General features: G+C 36.9%; 1 protein-coding gene across 1 annotated transcript in view; it reads right to left on the bottom strand.

The window, feature by feature from the left end:
• Positions 1-5,421: 5,421 nt before the first annotated feature.
• The window catches only part of PTGER3 (prostaglandin E receptor 3), a 192,690-nt gene continuing 176,463 nt past the window's right edge, over positions 5,422-21,648 (bottom strand). The window contains exon 3 of the mRNA XM_057716305.1: positions 5,422-6,937. Coding sequence (XP_057572288.1) covers positions 6,917-6,937 — 21 coding nt within the window. The 3' untranslated portion in view covers positions 5,422-6,916. The remainder of the gene's footprint in view (positions 6,938-21,648) is intronic.

Genomic DNA, 21,648 nt, shown 5'->3' with positions numbered 1-21,648 from the left:
GCAGAAGACAGTTTTTCCACAGTAGGGGGATAGTTCAGGCGGTAATGTGAGCGATGGGGAACAGCAGATGAAGCTTGCTCACGCGCACACGGCTCACCTCCTGCTGTGTGGCCCGGTTCCTAACAGACCACAGACTGCTGCTGGTCCATGGGCCGGAGGTTGGAGACCCTGTCGTAAACTATCCATTATAGAGAGATCTTAGGGGTATGACCATCATTTTAACTGCTAAAAATAGAGGGAGAGAAAGGTCAGGTGATAATAGAACACATCTGAATTATAGCTCTCTTGACAAAAATTTACTATGATTTCTGTAAACTTTCTTTTCTTGTATTTATAGAATGCATTCCTCTTCATCTTATGTCTCATGGTTTGCATTCCTCCAAATAACTCAACTATAGTTATTCTTCATTTTGGATTTGACGCTATAGAAATTCTCTGCGCATGTTGGCACCTCTTGCATCTTAAGAGGGTACTACACTTTCTTAAGGTTTTATTAGGTGGTGCCTTCTTAATACTATGTAGAGCAGAAAGTTCTAAGAACAAAGAATAGATTCTGAGAAGGGGCTTAATCAATTGTGTCTCTTCCCTTGGATGAGGTAAATAGATCCACTCTATGAGAACACATGCCAATGTCCTGCTCAACCAAGCTCAAAATGACATGGTTAACAATATAGAACTATCCACTGATGAGGTGCAACTAAATTTCATTGTGTTGCTTTTTATTACAAAATGATGAACATTATTCTAATGTTAATTAAAATGTCAACATTCAAACTTTAAATGACCCAGTGAGGACTTCCCTGGTGGCACAGTGGTTAAGAATCTGTCTGCCAGTGCAAGGAACATGGGTTCAATCCCTAGTCTAGGAAGATCCCACATGCCGTGGAGCAACTAAGCCCATGCGCCACAACTACTGAGCCCATGTGCCACAACTACTGAAGCCCTCATGCCTAGAGCCCATGCTCCACAACAAGAAAAGCCACCACAATAAGAAGCCTGCGCACCGCAACAAAGAGTAGCCCCCGCTCACCGCAACTAGAGAAAGTCTGCATGTAGCAAAGAAGACCCAAAGCAGCCATAAATAAATAAATTAATTTAAAAAAAATCACCCAGTGAGCATAAATATTCACCATGATTACATCACAGTTTTGGAGGTATAGTTAATATTCTCCACATTTTCTTGACCTTTGGATGCATGACATATCACATACAGAAAAAAATCCTAAGCCAGTATGTTTGGTTGTCAGGTTCAGAAAGAAGAGAATACTCATAATGGATTTTGCCTAAGCATGAATAATTCCCAGACCTCTTGGGAAGTTGTATTGTACTTGAACTGTTTCATCCATTCCATTATACATTTCATACTTCCTACACTCCAGGCTTTTGGAATGTGGAGGTAAAAAAAAGCATAGTAATTCTGGGTCCAGCCCATCCCTGAATAAGTTCTGTAGTTTGATGAGTCTGAATTGCTTGTGTGCCTTCATTCAAAAATATTTATTGTGCTCTAACTATACACCCGGAAACAGGTGTTAGGATACATCAGTGATTTAAATAAAGATTCTCACCTTTATGGGGTATGTGTTCCAATGGGAGAAGGCAGAGACTAAACAATAAACATAATAAAAACTAAATTTTACAGAGTGCTAGAAATGATAAATGTATTTTAAAAAGGAAAGGATCCTGATAGTGAGAATCAGTAATACAGTCACGAGGGTGCAGTGAAGAAAAATGTATAGGTGGCAATTTTAAATGAGGTGGTCGAGGTAAGCCACAATGAGAAGACATTTGAGCAGAGCTGAGGAAGATAAAAGAGTCAGCCTATGTGCATACCTGGGAGAAGAAACATTCAGGGAGGGGGAACAGCCAGACCCGTTGTCCTAAGGCAGGAGAATGTCTGCTGTGTTTGAGTAACATGGATGGTTAGTGTGGATGGAGTGAATTGACCTCAATGTGAATATGTGAATGTTTTCAAAGCCCCAACACAATCCTGTGGATGGAAGGATTGGGTGCAATTAGCTTAAAACATAATGAAAAAGAAACCAATATATACTAAGCACCTAGTATTTTCCCGGTACCTTATGCTTTTTTATTTCATCTTTACATTAATCTATTGAGGTTGCTATTATAATCACCATTTTACAAATTGGGGTGATAACACACAGATAGGTTATACGACCAAGGCTACAAAACTACTAAGTAATGGGGCTGAGATTTGATCCCTTCAAATCCTGAACTCCCTCAGCTACACCATCCAACCTCACTAGGATTATGGCTTTGAGGTTCAAGTTTCTAAACAAAGCAGCCAAAAATATCTAAGGGTTACTAAAACTCAGCTCCAGGGCTAGCACATAGTGTCGTATTGGCTGATGTGCCAGAAGTGACTGTGACTCCTACTTGTTTCCTCTCACCTGTTTATTTTCCAGCACTCCCTCCCCTGTTTACGGGAAGAGAAGTTGTTGAAGGTGACTAGGTATGGCTCATAGACATCAAGAGTTGCAGTCACTGTGTGAAACAACCTGCCAAAGAGAGCCACATGACCAGTCTCTCTGTCCCGATTAAGGTCCCCTTTAGGTCACATTCCTGAGCAGTCATCTGACAACACCTACCTCCTCTTCCCAGTATGGAACTGCTGGAGTATTCCAGGAGCAGTCAGCTGGGCTAAAGTTGTCAAGGTCGTTAGTAACCCTGCCTCCAGGTAGAAGATATAAGTCATTTTAGGAGGAAAGCATACCCATTTTGGCACTTCAAGATGACCACAAATCAAGTTCCCCTTTGAAGTGCCTGGGCATCTGAAAAGCACTGTTTAAAAACCTCTGGCTCCTAATGCGTCATGATTAGGTTTAATAGGAGGACTTATCCTGCAGGGAAAAACAGTAAAACCCTCTGGCGTTGTTCCAGAGAAATACCTGAGTTGTTAAGGCCTTGCACATAATTGTGATGAAGATTTAAAAAATGATCAGAGAAGCTAAGTCAACAGAATCTTTGCTAAAGTTCTGCTGCAACATGTTATAGTGGTGTGCCACTCCTTATATTAATGACAGCAACAATGATAATACGATAATAAAAGCAAATATTTAAGAAATGCTTACTTTGGGCCAAAAACTATCCTAAGCACTATATAAGAAACAAATGTATTGAATTATGGTAGCAAACTCTGAAAAATGCATGTTATTGTCTTTATTTTATAAGATAAGAAAACTGCAGCACTGAGACACCCTTGTCCCAAATCACACAGCTGGCAAGCACTAAAACTTTGCAATATGGGTCTAGGTTAACATTAGCATGTAGGAGGAACTAAATAAATATTGACTTCAATTTCTTTTCTGTTTGTGGACATATTGAGCAGTCTTGAATGGGTTGGGAGGAAACAGAGATCATCTTATTTTCTTCTCAATAACTTCTAGCTCCCAGAACCTTCCAGAACCTGGGCCCTCCCCAATCTGCAGCCTCCTGCCTATTGGCTGACACAGGAGTTTGTTCCTGGCACTGCTGTATGTCCTTGAGTCTACTGCAATGTCACAGATTATAATCCTTCAGGGATACTGGAGGAGGCACTATTCTTCCTCATTGAGAGTCCGTAGGATTTTCACAGGGATAATTGATATGTGTGAAGTGCAACTTTTTATAGTTCTGAGTAGTATGGTGAGACAAAATGACATCTGTTATGAATTTTAATCATCTCTTTAATCCAGGCTTGTTTGTTCTTTTAAGAGAGAAATTATTAGAATATTTGAAGATAAAAACAGAAATTCTAAATTTTGTTAATGTAAGGAAGAAAATTCAAAACTTGAGTCACAAGTAAATTTTTGCCTAGTGTATACAGGTCTTAATACAAAAGTTTATGAACTAGCTAGTCAAATAAATGCTATTAAGCTCATGGTGCTAAATTAATAGCAAATAAAAGTAGATCAAATTTACTTGGAAATAAAAGCTTTTGGAAAAAGTTATGGAACGTGAAGTTCGCCTGCCCCTTCATATACTGAACATTCATGAGGATGGTTTCAATTGTTTAGTAAATCAGAGACTGAGAATTTGTACTAAAATGTACAACCTGAAGTTAGTATAAATATTACATTTATCATTAAAATAAAAAAACTTTGGGACGGATGAAGCACAAAGCCACTAAGATAATTTCTTTTGAGTGTGATATAAGCTAAACAGAATGAAAAGTAATAATAATGAATTTCTTTCAAATAAAATTATTAGCCTTATGCATAGTGCAGTGAGGAAAACCCTAATCTAGGGGCACTCACTTTTTGAGCCAAATAAGAGTCTATCAACTTCCCAAGCAAATTCCCTCATGGTGCAAGTATAAACTGATGAACACAAGAGAGTTTATGAGGCTTCCTCCAAGATAATTCTATTAAAATAACTGGGAGGCCTGGAACTCTGAAGAATGTTGGTCATTTTTCAAATAAAATCACCCACGTTTTTGACAATCATAAACATTACATGCTAATATTTTTCTGTCCAAATCTGACTTATCGTTAAGAATCTAAATATTGTTTTTAGATTATAATTCTGCTTTAGATTAAAAAATTATGTTGCATACAAACTTGAACTGGATATGTTATCCCAAGACAGTTGTTTCCTCCACAGTTATTATTGTAATTAAAGCTCTTTACTCTTCTTTGTCTAATGCATTTGCCTGTAAAAAGAAAATTGTCCTAGATTAGGAAATACAGTTACACTTGACTGTTATGCTCTCTGGTCTATTATTCTCAAATGTTAAAATATTACTTCTTCAAGAACTTCAGTAAGAAGAAAACAAAATTGGGGACTTTATTCATGAAACCAAACAGATGCCTATGTTTAAAAATAAAATGAAAAATAGTGGGAAAGTTTAAATTGTAATCCAAATAATTAACTGTAAGCATTTACATGGACCTTTATTTCTCTAGTCTATACTAAAGAGAAGAGCCAAAGAGAAAGACAGAAAAGAAAAACAAAACAAAGAAAATCTCTGATCTGTGTATTTTAACTAGATATCAATATTTAAAACAACATTGCTGCTCACAAACTTATAGAATCTTCCAGAGGCACTTATGCATTATCATCAGTTTTGTGCATGGAGACGATGTGATATGATGTGGTATGTCCTAGAAACTTTTTTTTCTAAACTCATTATGACATCTACCCATTTCAATAAATTGACATTATCATCTCAACTGTTTCAATTTGCAATAATATCAAATTCTCACATCAATGCATGGTCTATGTTTATAAAATAATTATAATTTCTTTTTCCTATCATCCATATTAGAATTTATCGCACACCTAACATTTTGTTTACTGCACTCACCAGAATTGCAAAATCCTGATAAAGACATGGAATAGGAAAGGCATAAGGGACAAGGAGGAAAAATAAAAAACACCATTTGACATTTTTTAAAATAAATTTATTTATTTATTTATTGGCTGCAATGGGTCTTTGTTGTTGCATGTGGGCTTTCTCTAGTTGCTGTGAGCGGGGGCCACTTTTCATTGTGGTGCAAGGCTTCTCATTGTGGTGGCTTCTCTTGTTGTGGAGCATGGGTTCTAGGCATGCGGGCTTCAGTAGTTGCAGCATGTGGGCTCAGTAGTTGTGGCACACAGGCTTAGTTGCTCTGTGGCATGTGGGATCTTCACAGACCAGGGCTGGAATCCGTGTTCCCTGCATTGGCAGGCTGATTCTTAACCACTGTGCCACCCAGGGAGGTCCCCATTTGGCATTAATATACAGAATATTATCCTGACAACCAAGTTGTCATAAAGGCAGAACACTTCTACTCTTAACATCTGTTTGCATGAGTGTCAATGCTTCAGAAAGAAAGGATATTCTATTAAGAAATTTGAGTGATGGTCACGGAGGTGAGGGGTGGTTAGAGATGAAGATCAGGGAAAAAGAAAAAGTTAAGTATGCTTCTTGTTTCCAAATATGTTTCCATGGACAAAGTCTGAGCTGTAGGGCGAGAAAGGATTATTGAGATAAAGATAGAGGTACAGGTAGCAGCAGAGGTAGAAATAGAGAGAAAGAGAGAGAGAAGGTACACAGAAGACTTCATGATTATCCATTGTATTTAATAAATACCAAAAAAAGCATTATTACCTAGAACATATTTTAAAAACCTCATGAACCATTAAGAAATTGACACATAACTCAGAAGAAATTGTCAATTTTATTGACAGATACCATGGAAGAAAACCAGAGTATCAATAAGACTTGGAAAGATTCTCAACCTCACATTTCAATCAGGAAAATGTAAAATAAAGTAACAATGAGATACCATTTCCCACCTATAAGAATGTGAAAAGTTAAAACATCACTAACATTGGTATGGATACACATGAGGGAAATTCTCATAGATGTGGACATAGAAGATGCACATGCCCTTTGACCCAGCACTTCCACTCCTAGGTGTTTCTCTTAGAGGAACTCATGCAAATGTGCACAAGTAAACATGTATCCAGATGATTTTTTTTTTTTTTTTTACAATGAAACAAAATGATTTTCTCTTGGCAGGGGACTGACAAATTATGTTTTCTTCAAACTATAGAATACTCTACAGCAGTTAAAATGAACAGTTTAGAGCTTCATGTTTCAAAATGGATAAATCTCAAGAAATACAACTTTGAGTAAAGAAAACAAGTAGCAAATCATACATATAATATGAAAACATATATATAGATACTGTAAACTCATACAACAATAGTATACAAATTTAATGGATGCATATACACCTAGTAAAAGTACAAAAACATGCATGGAAACAGGACACACCAACTTCTGGATAGGGGTTACCTTTGGAAAGGATATAGGAGATGAAGTGAAATGGAATGGGTTGGGAGGTGGGGTGTTTTTGTAATATGTTCTTTCTTTAACAAAAAGAAAGTTGAAGAACTCGCAATGATGTGATCTTGGCAGCAAGGTTGGTTTTTAACCTCCCAAAAATTCCTCCTGAAAAATAAACAAATCAATTAGGATGGAAAATGAGAAAATCATCTATGGCATTGAAATAAAACTAGAAGGCAAGACATTTCCATAAACTTCAGATTGTAAATACAAATGATAAATCACATACAGCAGTAGAACAAGAACATGAACAAAGTTGGGAGGCAGGAATAGTGAGAAATGAATGGGGACAACCTAGGTACCCCACAAACCCAGGGTTCAAAAAAATTTTCAATAAATATCCACTTCTGAGGAAAGAGAACATTGCATATTCTGGGTAGAAACCTGGAAGCAGATCTGAGAAGGACCAGTGAAATGGAACATCCCCAGGGCCTGTAATTTGCAAGTGAATTTAAACAGTTGCATGCAAGCATTATAAAAAAAAAAAGTTTTGAGCTAATTTCAATTTATAATTAAATGACCATATAATTAAGTCACCAGTTAACTTCCATTTATAAGTTAAATGACAGAACAAGGAAGTAAACAGAGAAATCCAGAATGTAAGACATTCTATAGGACAACTAATCCAATTGCTACAAGTCGATGTCTGGAGGGGAAAGTGGGGAGGGGAGGAACTCTGAATGAAAAGGAAAGTAGAGACATAATCAAGTTAAAGTGGGGAACTTGTTTAGATCTTGATTCAAATAAATAATAGACACATTTCAGAGACAATATTTACATTTAACTTTGGACTAGATATGAGATTATACCAAAAAAATATTGCCAATTTTATTATGAGTGAGAATAATATTGTGATTTTGTTAGAAAATATCCATAAATTTTAGAGAACCGTACTGAATCATGTAAGGGTAAATTTTTGCCCTGTGATATTTGCTGTAAAATGCATCAAGAAGGAAAACAGAGAAGGTGTTTAAAATATAAGTCAATTATACAAAGCCACAGTAATCAAAACAGTGTGGTACTGGCATAAAAACAGGTATATTAAGCTAATGGAATAGAATAGAGAACCTAGAAACAAACCCTTGTGCATATGGTCAAATGATCTTCAACAAAATTGCAAGACCACACAGTGGGAGAAAGAGCAGTTTTTTCAACAAATGGTGTTGAGAAAACTGAATATCCACATGCAAAAGAATTAATTTGGACCCTTATCTTACATTATTTACCAAAAATTAACTCAAAATGAATTAAAGTCCTAAAAGACCAGAAAGACCTGAAACCATAAACTACTAGGAAAAAACATAGGGGAAAATCTTTACCACATTGGATTTGGCAGTGATTTTCTTGGTATGACACCAAGAGCACAGGAGCAAAATTAGACAAATGAAACTGTATCAAATTTAAAAATGTTTGTGCATCAAAGAAATAGCCAACAGAGTGAAAGGCAACCTTCAGATGGGAGAAAATATTTGCAAATCATATATGTGATAAGGAGTTATACCCAGAATGTGTAAAGGACTCTAAGAACTCAATGACATCAACAACAACAAAATTTAAAAATGAGTAAAAGACTTGAATGGACCTTTCTGCAAAAAAAGACATACATATGGCTCACAAGTACAAGAAACAATGTTTCAGCATAACTAATCATTAGAAAAATGAAAATCAAAACTTCAATAAAATATTACCTCATATCCATTAAGATGGCCAGTCACAAAAAATATAGAAAATAGCAAGTGTTGGTGAGAATGTGGAGATATTAGAAGCCTTTTACACTGTTAATGGGAATGTAAAACAGTGCAACCACTATGGAAAACAATATAGAGGATCCTCAAACAAATAAAAATGTAATTAGTATATGATCCAGCAGTCCCACTTCTGTATATATATTTGAAAGAACTGAAAACAGAATTTCAAAGAGATATTTGCACACCCATGTTCACTGAAGCAGTACTCATGTGTATTAACAGCCAAGAAATGGAAGTAACCCAGATGTCCATCAGCCAATGAATACATAAAGAAAATGTGGTAAATACATACATTGGACTATTGTTCAGGAAGGAAATCCTGTCACATGCTATAACATGGATGAAACTTCAGGACATTATGCTAAATGAAATAAGCCAGTCATAAAAAGAGGAATACTATATGGTTCCACCTACATGTGGTATCTATAAGAGACATTCACAGAAACAGAAAGTTAAATTGTGGTTTCCAGGGATTGGGGGAAGGAAGAAATGAGTTTTTCAAAGAGCATAGAGTTTCAGTTTTGCAAGATGAAAGAATTATAGAGATTTGTTGCATAACAATATGAGTATAGTTAACACTACTAAATTGTACACTTAAGAATGGTTAAGATGGTAAATTTTATGTTGTGTGTTTTTGCCACAATTAAAAAAATAAAAAACAGATTTAGTGAATGTGACAAAATTTTGGTAATTGTTTTATCTTGTGATTGGTATTTCTTGTACTAGTCTCTTTAATTTTATATCTATGTCAAATTTTTAGTAACTTTCTTAGGAAAAAATTGAAATAAATATAGCAAAGTAGTAACATTCATTCAGGGCAAGGAGTAATTAGGTGGTTTTTTTTAATATTTTTAAAATTTATTTATTTTATTTTTTATTTATTGGCTGCATTGGGCCTTTGTTGCTGCATGTGGACTTTCTGTGGTTGTGGAGAGTGGGGGCTACTCTTCATTGCAGTGCACGAGCTTTTTTTTTGCAGTGGCTTCTCTTGTTGGACAGCATGGGCTCTAGACGTGCAGGCTTCAGTAGTTGTGGCATATGGGCTCAATAGTTGTGGCTCGCAGGCTCTAGAGTGCAGGCTCAGTAGTTGTGGTGCACAGGCTTAGTTGCTTCGCGGCATGTGGTATCTTCCCGAACCAGGGCTTGAACCGGTGTCCCCTGCATTGGCAGGTGGATTCTTAAACACTGTGCCACCAGGGAAGCCCAATTGGGTGTTTTTGTATGTTTAGAATATTTCATATTTGAAAAAAAGTAATAGATATAGAAAATTGACAACATTGGACCTTAAGTTTACCCAATTTGAGTCTATGGATCCCAATTTCAAATTAGTATAAGAAAGAGAATCTTATACTAGTTTAATCAATTTTGACCAGTAGAGAAGATCACATAGTTCGAATAGGGCTACTTGGGGAAGATGGCGTCAGATCCAAAGGGATGATCTGTGCTTTGTAGAAACTCTGAAAATATATATTATAGATCAGAAGAACAGGATAGATTTTCATTGTAGATAAGAAAATTAGACACAGATGGGGAATAAATCATGGATATATTTGGCTGTCACAGTTAGATGCCACTATCTAGTTGTGCCAGTAATAGATCCTGAGACTCCTATGCTCATTTTTTTTCACTTTGCTGAAAGAGAAAAAAGTGCTTGCAGAATTTGAAGGTATCTGCTCCTATGCCCTGATAGCTGAAGATAATGCATGATTTTTTCTTTAGGAAATGCTAAAAAGATGTCAGTTATAGTCATGACCCAGCCAAGATGACTCATGAGCTTTTACACAGTTTTATTATTGAAGACACAAAAGAGCAGAAATTGATAATAACATTAACATCAAAACGCAGTTGCATTCCCCAAATCAACAGGTCATAAATAACTCTCAAAAATAAAAATAGAAAATAAGCCGGGAAAAAAAAAAAAAAAACCCAACCAGTTACTGAGGAAATCTGCTCTATAGTTTACACCCACTCTATTGTGTGTTTTTATGTTTTTTCACCATTAGAAATTTCTGAATATGGCCTATTAAAGAAATGTTTGAAGCTTATTATTTATTGTTAATTTTGAGATAGAGATGTACAAAAGTTGCAATAGTAGAAAAATTCACTTCATCCACTTTCTCCCAATGGTTACATCTTGCATTGACTACAACACATCAAAACTAGGAAATTTATATTAGTACAATGTTGTGTAGAGTTCTATATTATTTTATTATATGTGTAGATTCCTGCAATCAAGATACAGAATTCTTCCATTGCCACAAAGATTTACTGATATTGAAATCAAATATAGAAAACTTTCCTCCCTTTAAGTCCTTTAATTTTCTTTCTTAATTACTTCCTCTACAAACATTAAGATTCACATCAGAGAAATATTGTACTTTTTGCTTCAACTGTTTAAACAAAATTTAGAACACTCAAGAGAAGGAAGCTCTTTTGTATTTACCCATAGTCATTCCTTCTTCCTTCTTATGTTTTACAATTTCTTCTTTAATAAATCCTTTCTTATTCAAAGAAAGGATTCTTTTAGCTATTACTTTAGTCTATGTTCTGCTGTTGACGTATTCAGTTTTCTTTCATTTGAAAATATCTTTTTCCTCTACATTCCTGAAGAATAAGGTACAGAATTTATGTGTGGAGGTCAGATACAGCATTTGGGGTTGATGGTTCTTTTCTTTCAGTACTTGAAAAATGTGGCATTTCTTTCTGACCTCCATGATGATGAGAAATCCATTATCATCCAACCTGGTCTTTCTCCTGATAGGTAAGGTGTCATTTCTCTCTTATTGCTTTCAAATTGTTTTTCTTTGTTTTTAGTTTTCTAAAGTTTTATTTTGATGTGTATTGGCCTGGCTTTCTTTTCTTGTTTGGGGTTTATTCAGTTTCTTGAATCTGTTGACTTGTCTTTTTTTTTTTTTTTTTTTCCATATTGGTTTTATACCAAATTTGATAAATTTCTTTGAGTACTTTTCAACCCCACTCTCTTTCTCCTCTTTCTGGGACTCCTATGACTGAGATGTTTTGCTGCAGTACTATAGATCCCTGAGATTCTATTTTTTTTTCTTTTCAATCTATTTTCTTTCTGTTTTTCAGATTAGATAATTTGTAATGTCCTATCTTCAAGTTCACTGATTCCTTTTTCTCTGTCCTCTCAATTCTGCTTTTGAAATATCCACTGAGATTTTTGTTTCAATTATTTTATTTTTCAGCTTTAAAATTTCTACTTGGCTCTTCTTTATATTTTCCCTTTCTTAGCTGATAAATGAAAAATAATATCTATTTTTTCATTTGTTTCAAGTGTATTTATAGTTGCTCATTGAGACATTTTTATAATGGCTCCTTTAAAAATCCTTGCCACATAATTTCAGTATCTGGGTCATATTAGTGTTAGCATTTTTTAAATGTCTTTTCTCATTCAAGTTACTTTTCTGGTTCTTAGTATATTGTGTGATAGTTTTTATTCTATCCTGGACATTTTGGGTGTTATGTTGTGAGACTCTAGCTCTTATCTAAATCTTCTGTTTTAGCTGCCCTCCCTAACACTGTATCAGTGGGGGAGGGAGGTTACTTCCTCACTACTGCCAGGTGGGAATAAAGTCCAGGTTCCCCCACCTGGTCTCTTTTGACACCTCAGGGCTGCCTCATTACTGCTGAATGGAGGGGGGATTTCAGGCTCCCTGCTAGGCCTCCTGGTTGGGAGTGGAAGGAGTGCCACTGCTTCCCACATGACCTCTACATGGCTTTGACCTCCCCTGACACTGCAAGAGGGAAGCTGTTTTAGTGCTGGCTGGTAGTGAAAGTTCCCTGATCAGCTTCCTCTCATACCGCCTCATTGCTGCCAGATGGGAATCCCTCAGTGGCTTCCACTGATGCTGTGGGGGGAAGCTCGTTACTGCTGAGTGAGGATGAAAGTTCCATCTCCCCATCTGGCTTCTCTTACAACATACTGGCAGTGACTTATTACAGCCTGGCAAGGGTAGAAGTCTAGGCTCCCAACTCAGCTTTTGCTGACAGTGATGGAGCTAGAGCTGCATTTTGTGCCATGATGTATTTCTGCAGTAGGGTAGTTATTGTCTAAAAAATTTTTTGTCTTGTCAAGCTGTCCCTTTCTTTTTCCTTTGCTAGAAAAAAAGGACTTTTATGAGGGATCTTTTTTTTTTTTTTTGTCAATTCCTTCTGGCTTTTCTAGGTTATAGCTTCTAGCATCCAATGAGGATATATGAGTCAAAACAAACAAACAAACAAACTAACAACAACAACAGAAAAACCAACTCAGGAAACTTGCCACCATGGTCTTTCTTGGGTTCCATGGTCCATAGCTGGTCTTCCTTCTTCTCACTACCTTTCACAGTCTTCTTATGTTTGTTTTATATATAATGTCTAAGACTTTTACCTGTGCTTAGTAGAAGGAAGTACATCTACTTCATCATCGTCTGTAACCAGACAACTAGATTTTAGAACTTTATAAAGTTTAACTTTGTCCAGACATTTTTTATTTGATTAAGCATTAAGCAACCTTTATTAAACTTTTAAAATCATTCAGTTATAGTAAATACGCACGTGAGTTACAGTGGAAGAACCACCTCACCCCAACTCTAACAGCTAACATAATAAATTCAGCACATAGTGGCTAAGTCAACTTTCAAAGAACAACATGATTTCCTTTGGAAATCAATAGCAATAAGGCTTAATTGTGGCTTGCCGGGATCAACTCGGCGACTTGAGGTGAGTGACGGGTGCCGCAAGCTTGAAGAACACACAGACACAGACTGAAGAGAAAGATGGGACCGGGGGACTCAAGACCTCTAGGATCAAGAGCCTTGCTGATTGATCCCACGTTGCTTTTATTGAGTTCTCGGCATAGTCTAAGGGTCTGACACTCCCAGGTTAATCCCATAAACAATCAAAGGCCTCACATGACTGGGGGCAATGATCTTTGTTTGCCTCCTGGGTCCTGATTTGAGCTGGGGGTGGAGAGCAAAGCAGCCCTGGGGGAAGGAGACCTCTCTCAGAAGGATTAAGGGTCTGTGCCCCACCCGTGTTGGCCCCTCTGTGACTGTGCCTGTCTTAGGTTGTTCCTCCCTTGAGGAATCTTACCCGTCTCTGGCTAACCAGTCATCCTCCAGGGCCAAACACGGTGATATTAGGAAGGCTCTATGCATCACCCCTGTTGGCCCCTCTGCGGCTGTGCCTGTCTTAGGTTGTTCCTCCTCTGAGGAATCTTACCCGTCTTTGGCTAACCAGCCATCCCTCAGGACCAAACAGGGTGATATTAGTCTCCATGCCCCGCACCCTCAGCTCCTCCACTGCTCAAGCAGGACATTCTGAATCCCATCGCTCGGCCCACATACTTAAACATTTTCAATGTTTCAAAAAGGTTCCAGAATGTCTTCCCACAGTGGCTCAGATATGTATTAACATAACTAAAGAAAGAAATATGTGAACCGATTATTAATGTGAAACCTAGAAGGGGGAAGTTCTCCAAACCCAAATGTAATGCTTTTCATTTCAAAACCACAAAGTGAGAAAAATGCCCTGAGCAAGGAAGTGGATTTTCCAATACTTTATCCTTAGACATTCTGTCTTTAGACAGAAAAATATAAGCAATGGGCCAGTGTAATTTGACTAACTTCTTCCTTTTGTTCTGATGCAACAAAAAGAGGTAACTGCATTTATCTGTTGGACTCCATGTCAACTTCTTATAGAGAGAGAATAAGCTGAGCAGAAGATTCAACTTTCTGATACCTGTGGCAACTCTTTCTCATTATAATTTTTTAACTTGGCCTTCTTACCAGTATCTCATGAGTTTGATTAGCCTGAGTCAGTCCCCTACTTCCAGACCTTCAAAGTTGAGGAGCGGAGAATGGAAAGAGGGGCCCAGAGCAACTTACTGCCTTCTTGTGAGACTCAGCTGAACTCCTTAAGCAATATCTCTAAACTCCTCAAATTATTCCAATTATTACTTATATGCTTCAAAAACAGGTATTTAGAAACTACACTGCTTTAACATGACCGTAAATATTAATACCTAATAGACATTCAACTCAGTGAGCTAAGAACCATAAAGAAAAAAATATTCTTAAAGACTCATATCCAAAAGTGTAAATGTGTCCTGCAGGTAATCTGACAATCTGATAACAGTCATTTTTCCATTCAACAAATATTTATAGAGTGACTTGATACTATCCCAGGTGCTTAAGATAGGTCAGGAAAGGCAGCAGACAAACCCCTGTCCTGTGGAACTTACATTCTAGAGAGTGAAGACAAGACAGCAATAAGACAAGTAAGTCATACAGATGTTAGAAAGTGACACATGCCACAAAAAGAGAAAACAAAGCAGAGTGAAGGGAACCAAGAGTGTGGGAATAGAGGGGGAGGATGTAATGGAAAACAGGGTGATACAATTGAGGAGGTGAGATCCTACACAGATTTAAAGGACACGAGGATTCTCTGCATGTAACAAGGACATCTGAGGACAAAGCATTGAAAAAGGGAGAGATAGGGAAGATGCTATCATCAGGACGGTAATGAGAGTACACGTGATGACCTGGAGACTTTGTAAGAACATTGAGTCCTATACTGACTGACCCAAGAAGCCAATGAGGATGTTCTTTTATATAACCTTTTACTTTGATATAATTTCAAACTGACAGCAACAAGAAAAGTAAAAGGAATGCCTTTACTCACATTAACCAGTTGTTTATATTTTCTTCCACTGGCTTTTATCATTCTCTTTCTCTCTCTCTCTCTTCTTTTTCTCTCTCATATCCCCCCACCCCCCACTCCCACTTCTCTCTGTTTCTCTCTCTGTCTCTCCCTTTAAATAGATAGATAATTTTTTATAAGCTATTTGACAGTAAATTGGAGAGATTCATGACTCTTTACCACTAAATATTTGGGTGAATATTTTCTAAAAACAAGGACATTCTCTTATATAACCACAGTGCAATTAATAAAATCAGGAAAATTGATATTGATAAGCACTATTACCAATTCCACCATCCGTATTCAAATTTGTCAATTTTCCCAATAATATCCTTTATAGTTACATTTTCCCCTCTGATACAGCCCTGGAATCATTTCTTCTTTAAGAAGTCTAAGGTCTTTTTAATACAAAATGGTACATAGAAATCAAGCTCTAGGTATTAGGTGTGCTCACTGCTAATGCTATGATATAGCTTTTAGACAATCTCAGTGAACACATCTAGTATATGTATATGTGTACATGCACATATACACTATATGCCTATATATATATATAATTTCTATATCTAGATAGATACTTAGATATTAAAAATCATGAGTTTATAGTAATACTTTCCATTTTAATCCAATACTAATATTCCTTCTTTCCATATTTATAACTCCCCCTTAAGATACTACTCCTATTACTTTCAGCATATTTACTCATTTGTGTAAGCAAGTTTTAAAATTGCTAACACACACCATTTCAAAAAGCAAACCTATTAACTAGAGTTCAATATTTGTTTAAAGTTTTTTTTAAGGTAAATTACAAGCAAAGAAATGCATAATTATTGTGTACAATTTGATGATTTTCTGACAAATGCATACACTCATGTAACTTGCCACCCCTCCAGTTCTGCTAGCTAGTCAGGGAAAAGAAATCAAGGTTATATGCAAGGAGATGATTATAAGGATTGACCAGGGAATTTTAGTGAGGCAAGAAGGGATGTTAAGGACATCAGTGGTGGGGGAGGAAGGAGAACAATGAAAAGGAGATAGAGTCAGTGGATTTGAGATTCATGTGGGGTTGAAGGATAATATAGGACATTTTCTTATGTGCAGTCATATCTCTGTGACAGCATACTTACTGACACAATAGATGTTTATTGTCAAAATATGAAAATATATTGAGAATTTATGTGATTTGGAATAATTCTAAGAGTTTCTTTTCCTTGAGAAATGCTTTCTTTCTTGAGGCCACTTGTAGATTGGTGTGTGCATTTATAAATTGCTTCTCACATCTGCTGATCTAAATATAAGAGTGAAAAATAAAATGGAGAACACAAAACTTGTTTTGTTGTTGTTATTATTTAGTTTAGATGGCAGTTCAGCAACTCTTCTAGATAGATGCCTTTCAGCTCTACAATTTTAATGAAGAAATGCATCACCGTCTAATGGGAGACTTTGGTCCTGAAACTCAACTGAAACATTATAAGGTCCTTTTTAACCTTTGTATTATGAGGCAGTTTTGCTAAGTTACAAAAATCCCTCCAAGTAGTGTGAAATGTGACTATGCTTTCTATTGCCTTGCTAAAAAGTTGACAGTGTTAGTTTTTCTATTTTCTAATTTAACAAGAAAAAAAGAGGTAAGTCAAGATCTCTTTATGAAACCAATAGATTCAATTCTAAAATTTCCATATAGGTTATTTTCAGTCTTCAGCTAACAGGAAGTATTTGTTTTGCTGTGACTTTAATATAACCTAAAATATGTACATATTCATAGTCTTTGTTTCATTTATGTAATTTATATCACCCATATTAAAAGCCTTTCACAAATAATCCATGACCAGAGCTGCCATAAGTAAAAGTAAATGGTTGCTCACAACACACAAGTTCAATCCGGAGTTTACTGGTGATAGTTTCAGCTGATGTATTGTCTTTATTGCTTTATTAAACAAAATTTTATATTTTCACTATACTATGCTTGGATTGAAGATAGCTATCAAAACCCACAAATGGGGCAAGAACAGTTGGTATGTTTTCCTAGCCAACTTTGAACTCTATGACCCTAGAAAGTTCACTGAATCTCTTTATAGTTCACATTTCAATTGGTAAAATGGGGTGAGAGAGTTTAGGAATTTATATAAATTACAGATTTTCTTTCTTTTCTTTTTTCTATTTTGTTTTTGGTGCAACATGGTTTTTGCTCACTTCATTATCAAATTAGTTTTGTAACTGGCAGAGTCAGGGATTGACCCCTGTATCTGTGACTTTCAGATCTCTAATGACATCACAGTAAACTGTAAAGAACTTCAATTTGATTATGTGTTTTTAGAAAAAATAAAGCAGGAACGTTTCCCTGGTTGCACAATGGTTAAGAATCCTCCTGCCAATGCAGGGGACACGAGTCTGAGCCCTGGTCCAGGAAGATCCCACATGCCACTGAGCAACTAAGCCCATGAGCCACAACTAATTGCCTACGCTCTAGAGCCCACAGGCCACAACTACTGAGCCCACGTGCCACAACTACTGAAGCCTGTGCACCTAGAGCCCATGCTCTAGAAGAGAAGCCACTGCAATGAGAAGACTGTGCACTGCAGCAAAGAGCAGCCCCTGCACAGCAATGAAGACCCAATGCAGCCAAAAATTTAAAAAATAATAATACATTAAATAAATAAATTTACTTAGAAAAACCTTTAAAAAAAAGAAAAAATAAAGCAGAGCAACAGGAAACAAGATTAAAAAAAACACAGTTAATCTAGACAATTAATCTTGCATGAGTTCAGGAAAGGACATTCATTCATAGACTAAGAGAAGATGGAGAATGTAGAGATTATTTAGTAATGTCCTCATTTTCTAGATGAGGAAACTGAAGCCATGGCAGGTACATTGATTACCCCAAACCATGTAATCTCTTAAAACTACAACCCCTTGCTTTTTCCAAGATAGATTTGTGACTAATTATAAATAATTTAGATCTTAATTGTCAGATCAGAAATTTTAATAATGTACATCATGAAGTTAGCCAAAACTGGAGAACGTGAACTTGGTACTACTGTAAGGACACAGAGAGGTGGAGAAAAAATAAGATGATTCAAACATTCAATCTGTCTATATGGAGGCTTTAATGTGTATCAAGTAGTGTTGGGTCTTGTGGGAAACAGAGATATATCCACCAATAAGGATAATATGATGCAATAAGTGCAATTTGAAAGGCAAATCACAAAACGCTGTGGGCACTCAGAGTGGAGAGGAAATAATTCAGCCTGAGAGATTTCTGTTGACCCTATTGTGATGCTTCACAGAAGAGATGATAGTTGAGTTTGACCAGCATCTGGGGCTGGAGGCTATTCCACTCAGAAAGGACAGCAAAGGTATCAGGTATCATACATACAGCAAAGTGTGTTAAAGGAATAGCAAGGAATTCAACAAGGCTCTAAATATTTATGCAAGAGCCTCAGAGGTGCATTTTGAAGAGCCGTTGGCTTATGAAAATTGCAAAATCATTCTGTGCAAAAAAGTCTTGCTCATTTCAAAGCTTGCTCCAGTCGAAAATCCTTTAGAATACATTTCTCCTGCTCTGGTATCACATTAGCAGCCTCACCGATGAGATGCTCATTTGAATAATTGCCACAAGCTATACGTGTTGACTACCTGTGAATAACCACACGCTTTCATAACTTTGGCTGTATTTTGCCTGTGTGTCTTTGAAGAAATGTCTGGACTTTGCTAGACTGCTTGCTTCTCAGTTGTGAATAGAATTCAGTAAAAAGGTAACTAATGCAAATAGCACTGACTAAATATGAACTCATGCAATGAGAATCTTTACAGTTCCATAAGCGAAAAATCTTCCTCTTATGGTATCTGCTGTTTGTTGTATGTTCTTTCACACACCATTTATCACTCTTAAAGCTTATTTTGTTTTTTCATATATAAAGCAAAAACTTTCTTGTTCCTTAACATTTTTAATACCCTTGTGGAATTCTTTGGCTAAATTCAAGTTTGCATGAGCTTGGAGGGAATCTATATTGTAAGAGTTTACGTTCATTTTCTTCCTTCCTCTTAACCCTGAATAGATTGGGTATTGGGGGTGGTGGTGGGGAATGACATCTTATTCACCTGGTATTTCTAGTATCTGGCACTTAGTAGGTGTTTAATTCATTAGAAATAGATGAATGAGAATAAGTGAATGAAACTCGTGAAAGCCACACTGATCTGAAGATCCAGATATTGGTCAGGGAGAGTTTGGGAAGAAGTAGAATTTAATTGTCTAAGAAAAGAGATTATCTGAAATATCGGGACTTTAAGGAGGAAAAAATAGCACACTTATTACCGTCTTCTAGGTTGGTGAAGTAAGACACATAAAACAGTTGGAGATCTTTTAAGAGTAAGTTATATTACTGATAAGCTGTTTGGAGATCATGACTTAAATCTGCAATCAAAATAGTTTCCTAATACTTCATTCCAGTGTTGGATAAACCTATCTCTCAGGTCATCAGTATATCTGAGCACTAAGTGCCCTTCCCATAAGGGAGTCCCCTTACCATTTGGCAGAGAGCAAATCAGATATTATTTGTTCATTCTAAAACTGTTAATTGTATATTATATGCTAGGCAGTACAGATAAGATATTGAATAATTCCTGTGCTCATACTATTGAATTGAAGAGATGGTTTCAATACAGCATAATGGTGAGCTCCAGGGCACTAAAGAGAACAGGGGAGGAGCCCAAAGCCTGGACTTGGGAGGCTCCAGGAATGATTCCCATGAAACATCCAAGAGGTGGCTTCAAGGAAGAGTAAAAATTCTCCAGTAGAAAGGAGAGCGTTCCAGACAAGGAATAGAGTGTTTGAGGTATAAAGAATATTTTTTGATGATTGGAGGGTAAGATATGAAGGAAAGGAGAGAAAGAAAATGAAGCAGGAGAGTTTAGCAGAGGACAGATCAGGAAGGGCTTTGCAAGCTATTTTAGCTACTTTCTATTGGACTCTCTCTTAAAGGGAATAGTAGTTAACTGAATGGCTTCCTGCTGGAGAGTAATATATGATAGATTGGTCACTTTGTGAGATACACTAAGAAAGATGGCAAGAGGACCATTTGGAAGGCTTGAACATCAGTAGAGGCAGGGAGGTAGGAGAGAAGTAGACAGATCTGAGAAGCATATAAGATGTAACATCAAGAGGAATTAGCGGCAGGTGAGTTGAAAGAGGAGTCAAGCCTGATGCTGGTGTTCTGTGGTTTAAGGGGAGAGATGGTGTGACATAGGAGATACAGTAAAATGAAACACAAGAATGTAATCTGGGCTGGAGATAAAGATTTGAAGAACATTAACAAGATGGTAAGTTGATCCAGGAGTTGACATTGCAAAATCTAAAATGGAAGAGGGATTTCCCTGGTGGCACAGTGGTTAAGAATCCACCTGCCAATGCAAGGGGCACGGGTTTGATCCCTGATCCGGGAAGATCCCACATGCTGTGGAACAACTAAGCCCATGAACCACAGCTAACTGAGCCTGTGCTCTAGAGCCCACCAGCCACAACTACTGAGCCCACGTGCTGCAACTACTGAAGCCTGTGTGCCTAGAGCCTGTGCTCTGCAACAAGGGAAGCCACCCCGCAATGAGAAGAAGCCCGTGCATCACAATGAAGAGTAGCCTCTTGCTCACCACAACTAGAGAAAGCCTGCGCAGAGCAACAAAGACCCAATGCAGCCAAAAATACCAAAAAAAAAAAAAAAAAAAAAAAAAAAAACAAAACTATAAAATGGAAGAAATGCTGAAGTGTTCCACAGAAACTTAACCCAAGATGTAAAAATATTTTGAGAAACAGATCCTTTGTGGAGTGGTTATTACAAAAGATTCAAATATTCCCCTTGGGCAATTATAAAGCAAATCTATCTGCAAAGGTACCCTTATTACCTAATGTGAGCTACAGTTGATTGCCATGGATTTATTTGCTAGTGGAGGGTCTTTTCCCCTCTGTTGTAGCTGGAATAAGTACTTTCCCATGTTCATCTTTGCCCAATATGTGATCTGGAACAGCTCAATACAATTAGAACATTGCCAGAATCAAAGCAGCAAAGTGTGGCATCGCCTACAAATTAAAATGCATTGCTACGTATCCTCAGGGTGACTTGACTTTGTATGATTAGCTGCCCCACTGATCACGTGTTCAAGCAGAATTTTACCATTCTATCTTCAGAGAATGCAGATGCCAATAATCAAGAGGGGACCGAGTTAAAGGATTCTACTGCTTGAAGAAAACTTAGAATCCACCAAAGCCAAGAATCACGTATCTTGGAAACGCCTTTAAGGTTATTTGGGGCAACATTTTCAATTATGAGTCAAGATCCCTTAGTGGGTTGTGAAATCACTTTCGTAGGTTACAAC

Source organism: Hippopotamus amphibius, chromosome 1, assembly GCF_030028045.1.
Source record: "Hippopotamus amphibius kiboko isolate mHipAmp2 chromosome 1, mHipAmp2.hap2, whole genome shotgun sequence".
Classification (NCBI taxonomy): Eukaryota; Metazoa; Chordata; class Mammalia; order Artiodactyla; family Hippopotamidae; genus Hippopotamus; species Hippopotamus amphibius.
The sequence above is the reverse complement of the archived record's forward strand: the minus strand, read 5'-3'. Positions and strand labels throughout refer to the sequence as shown.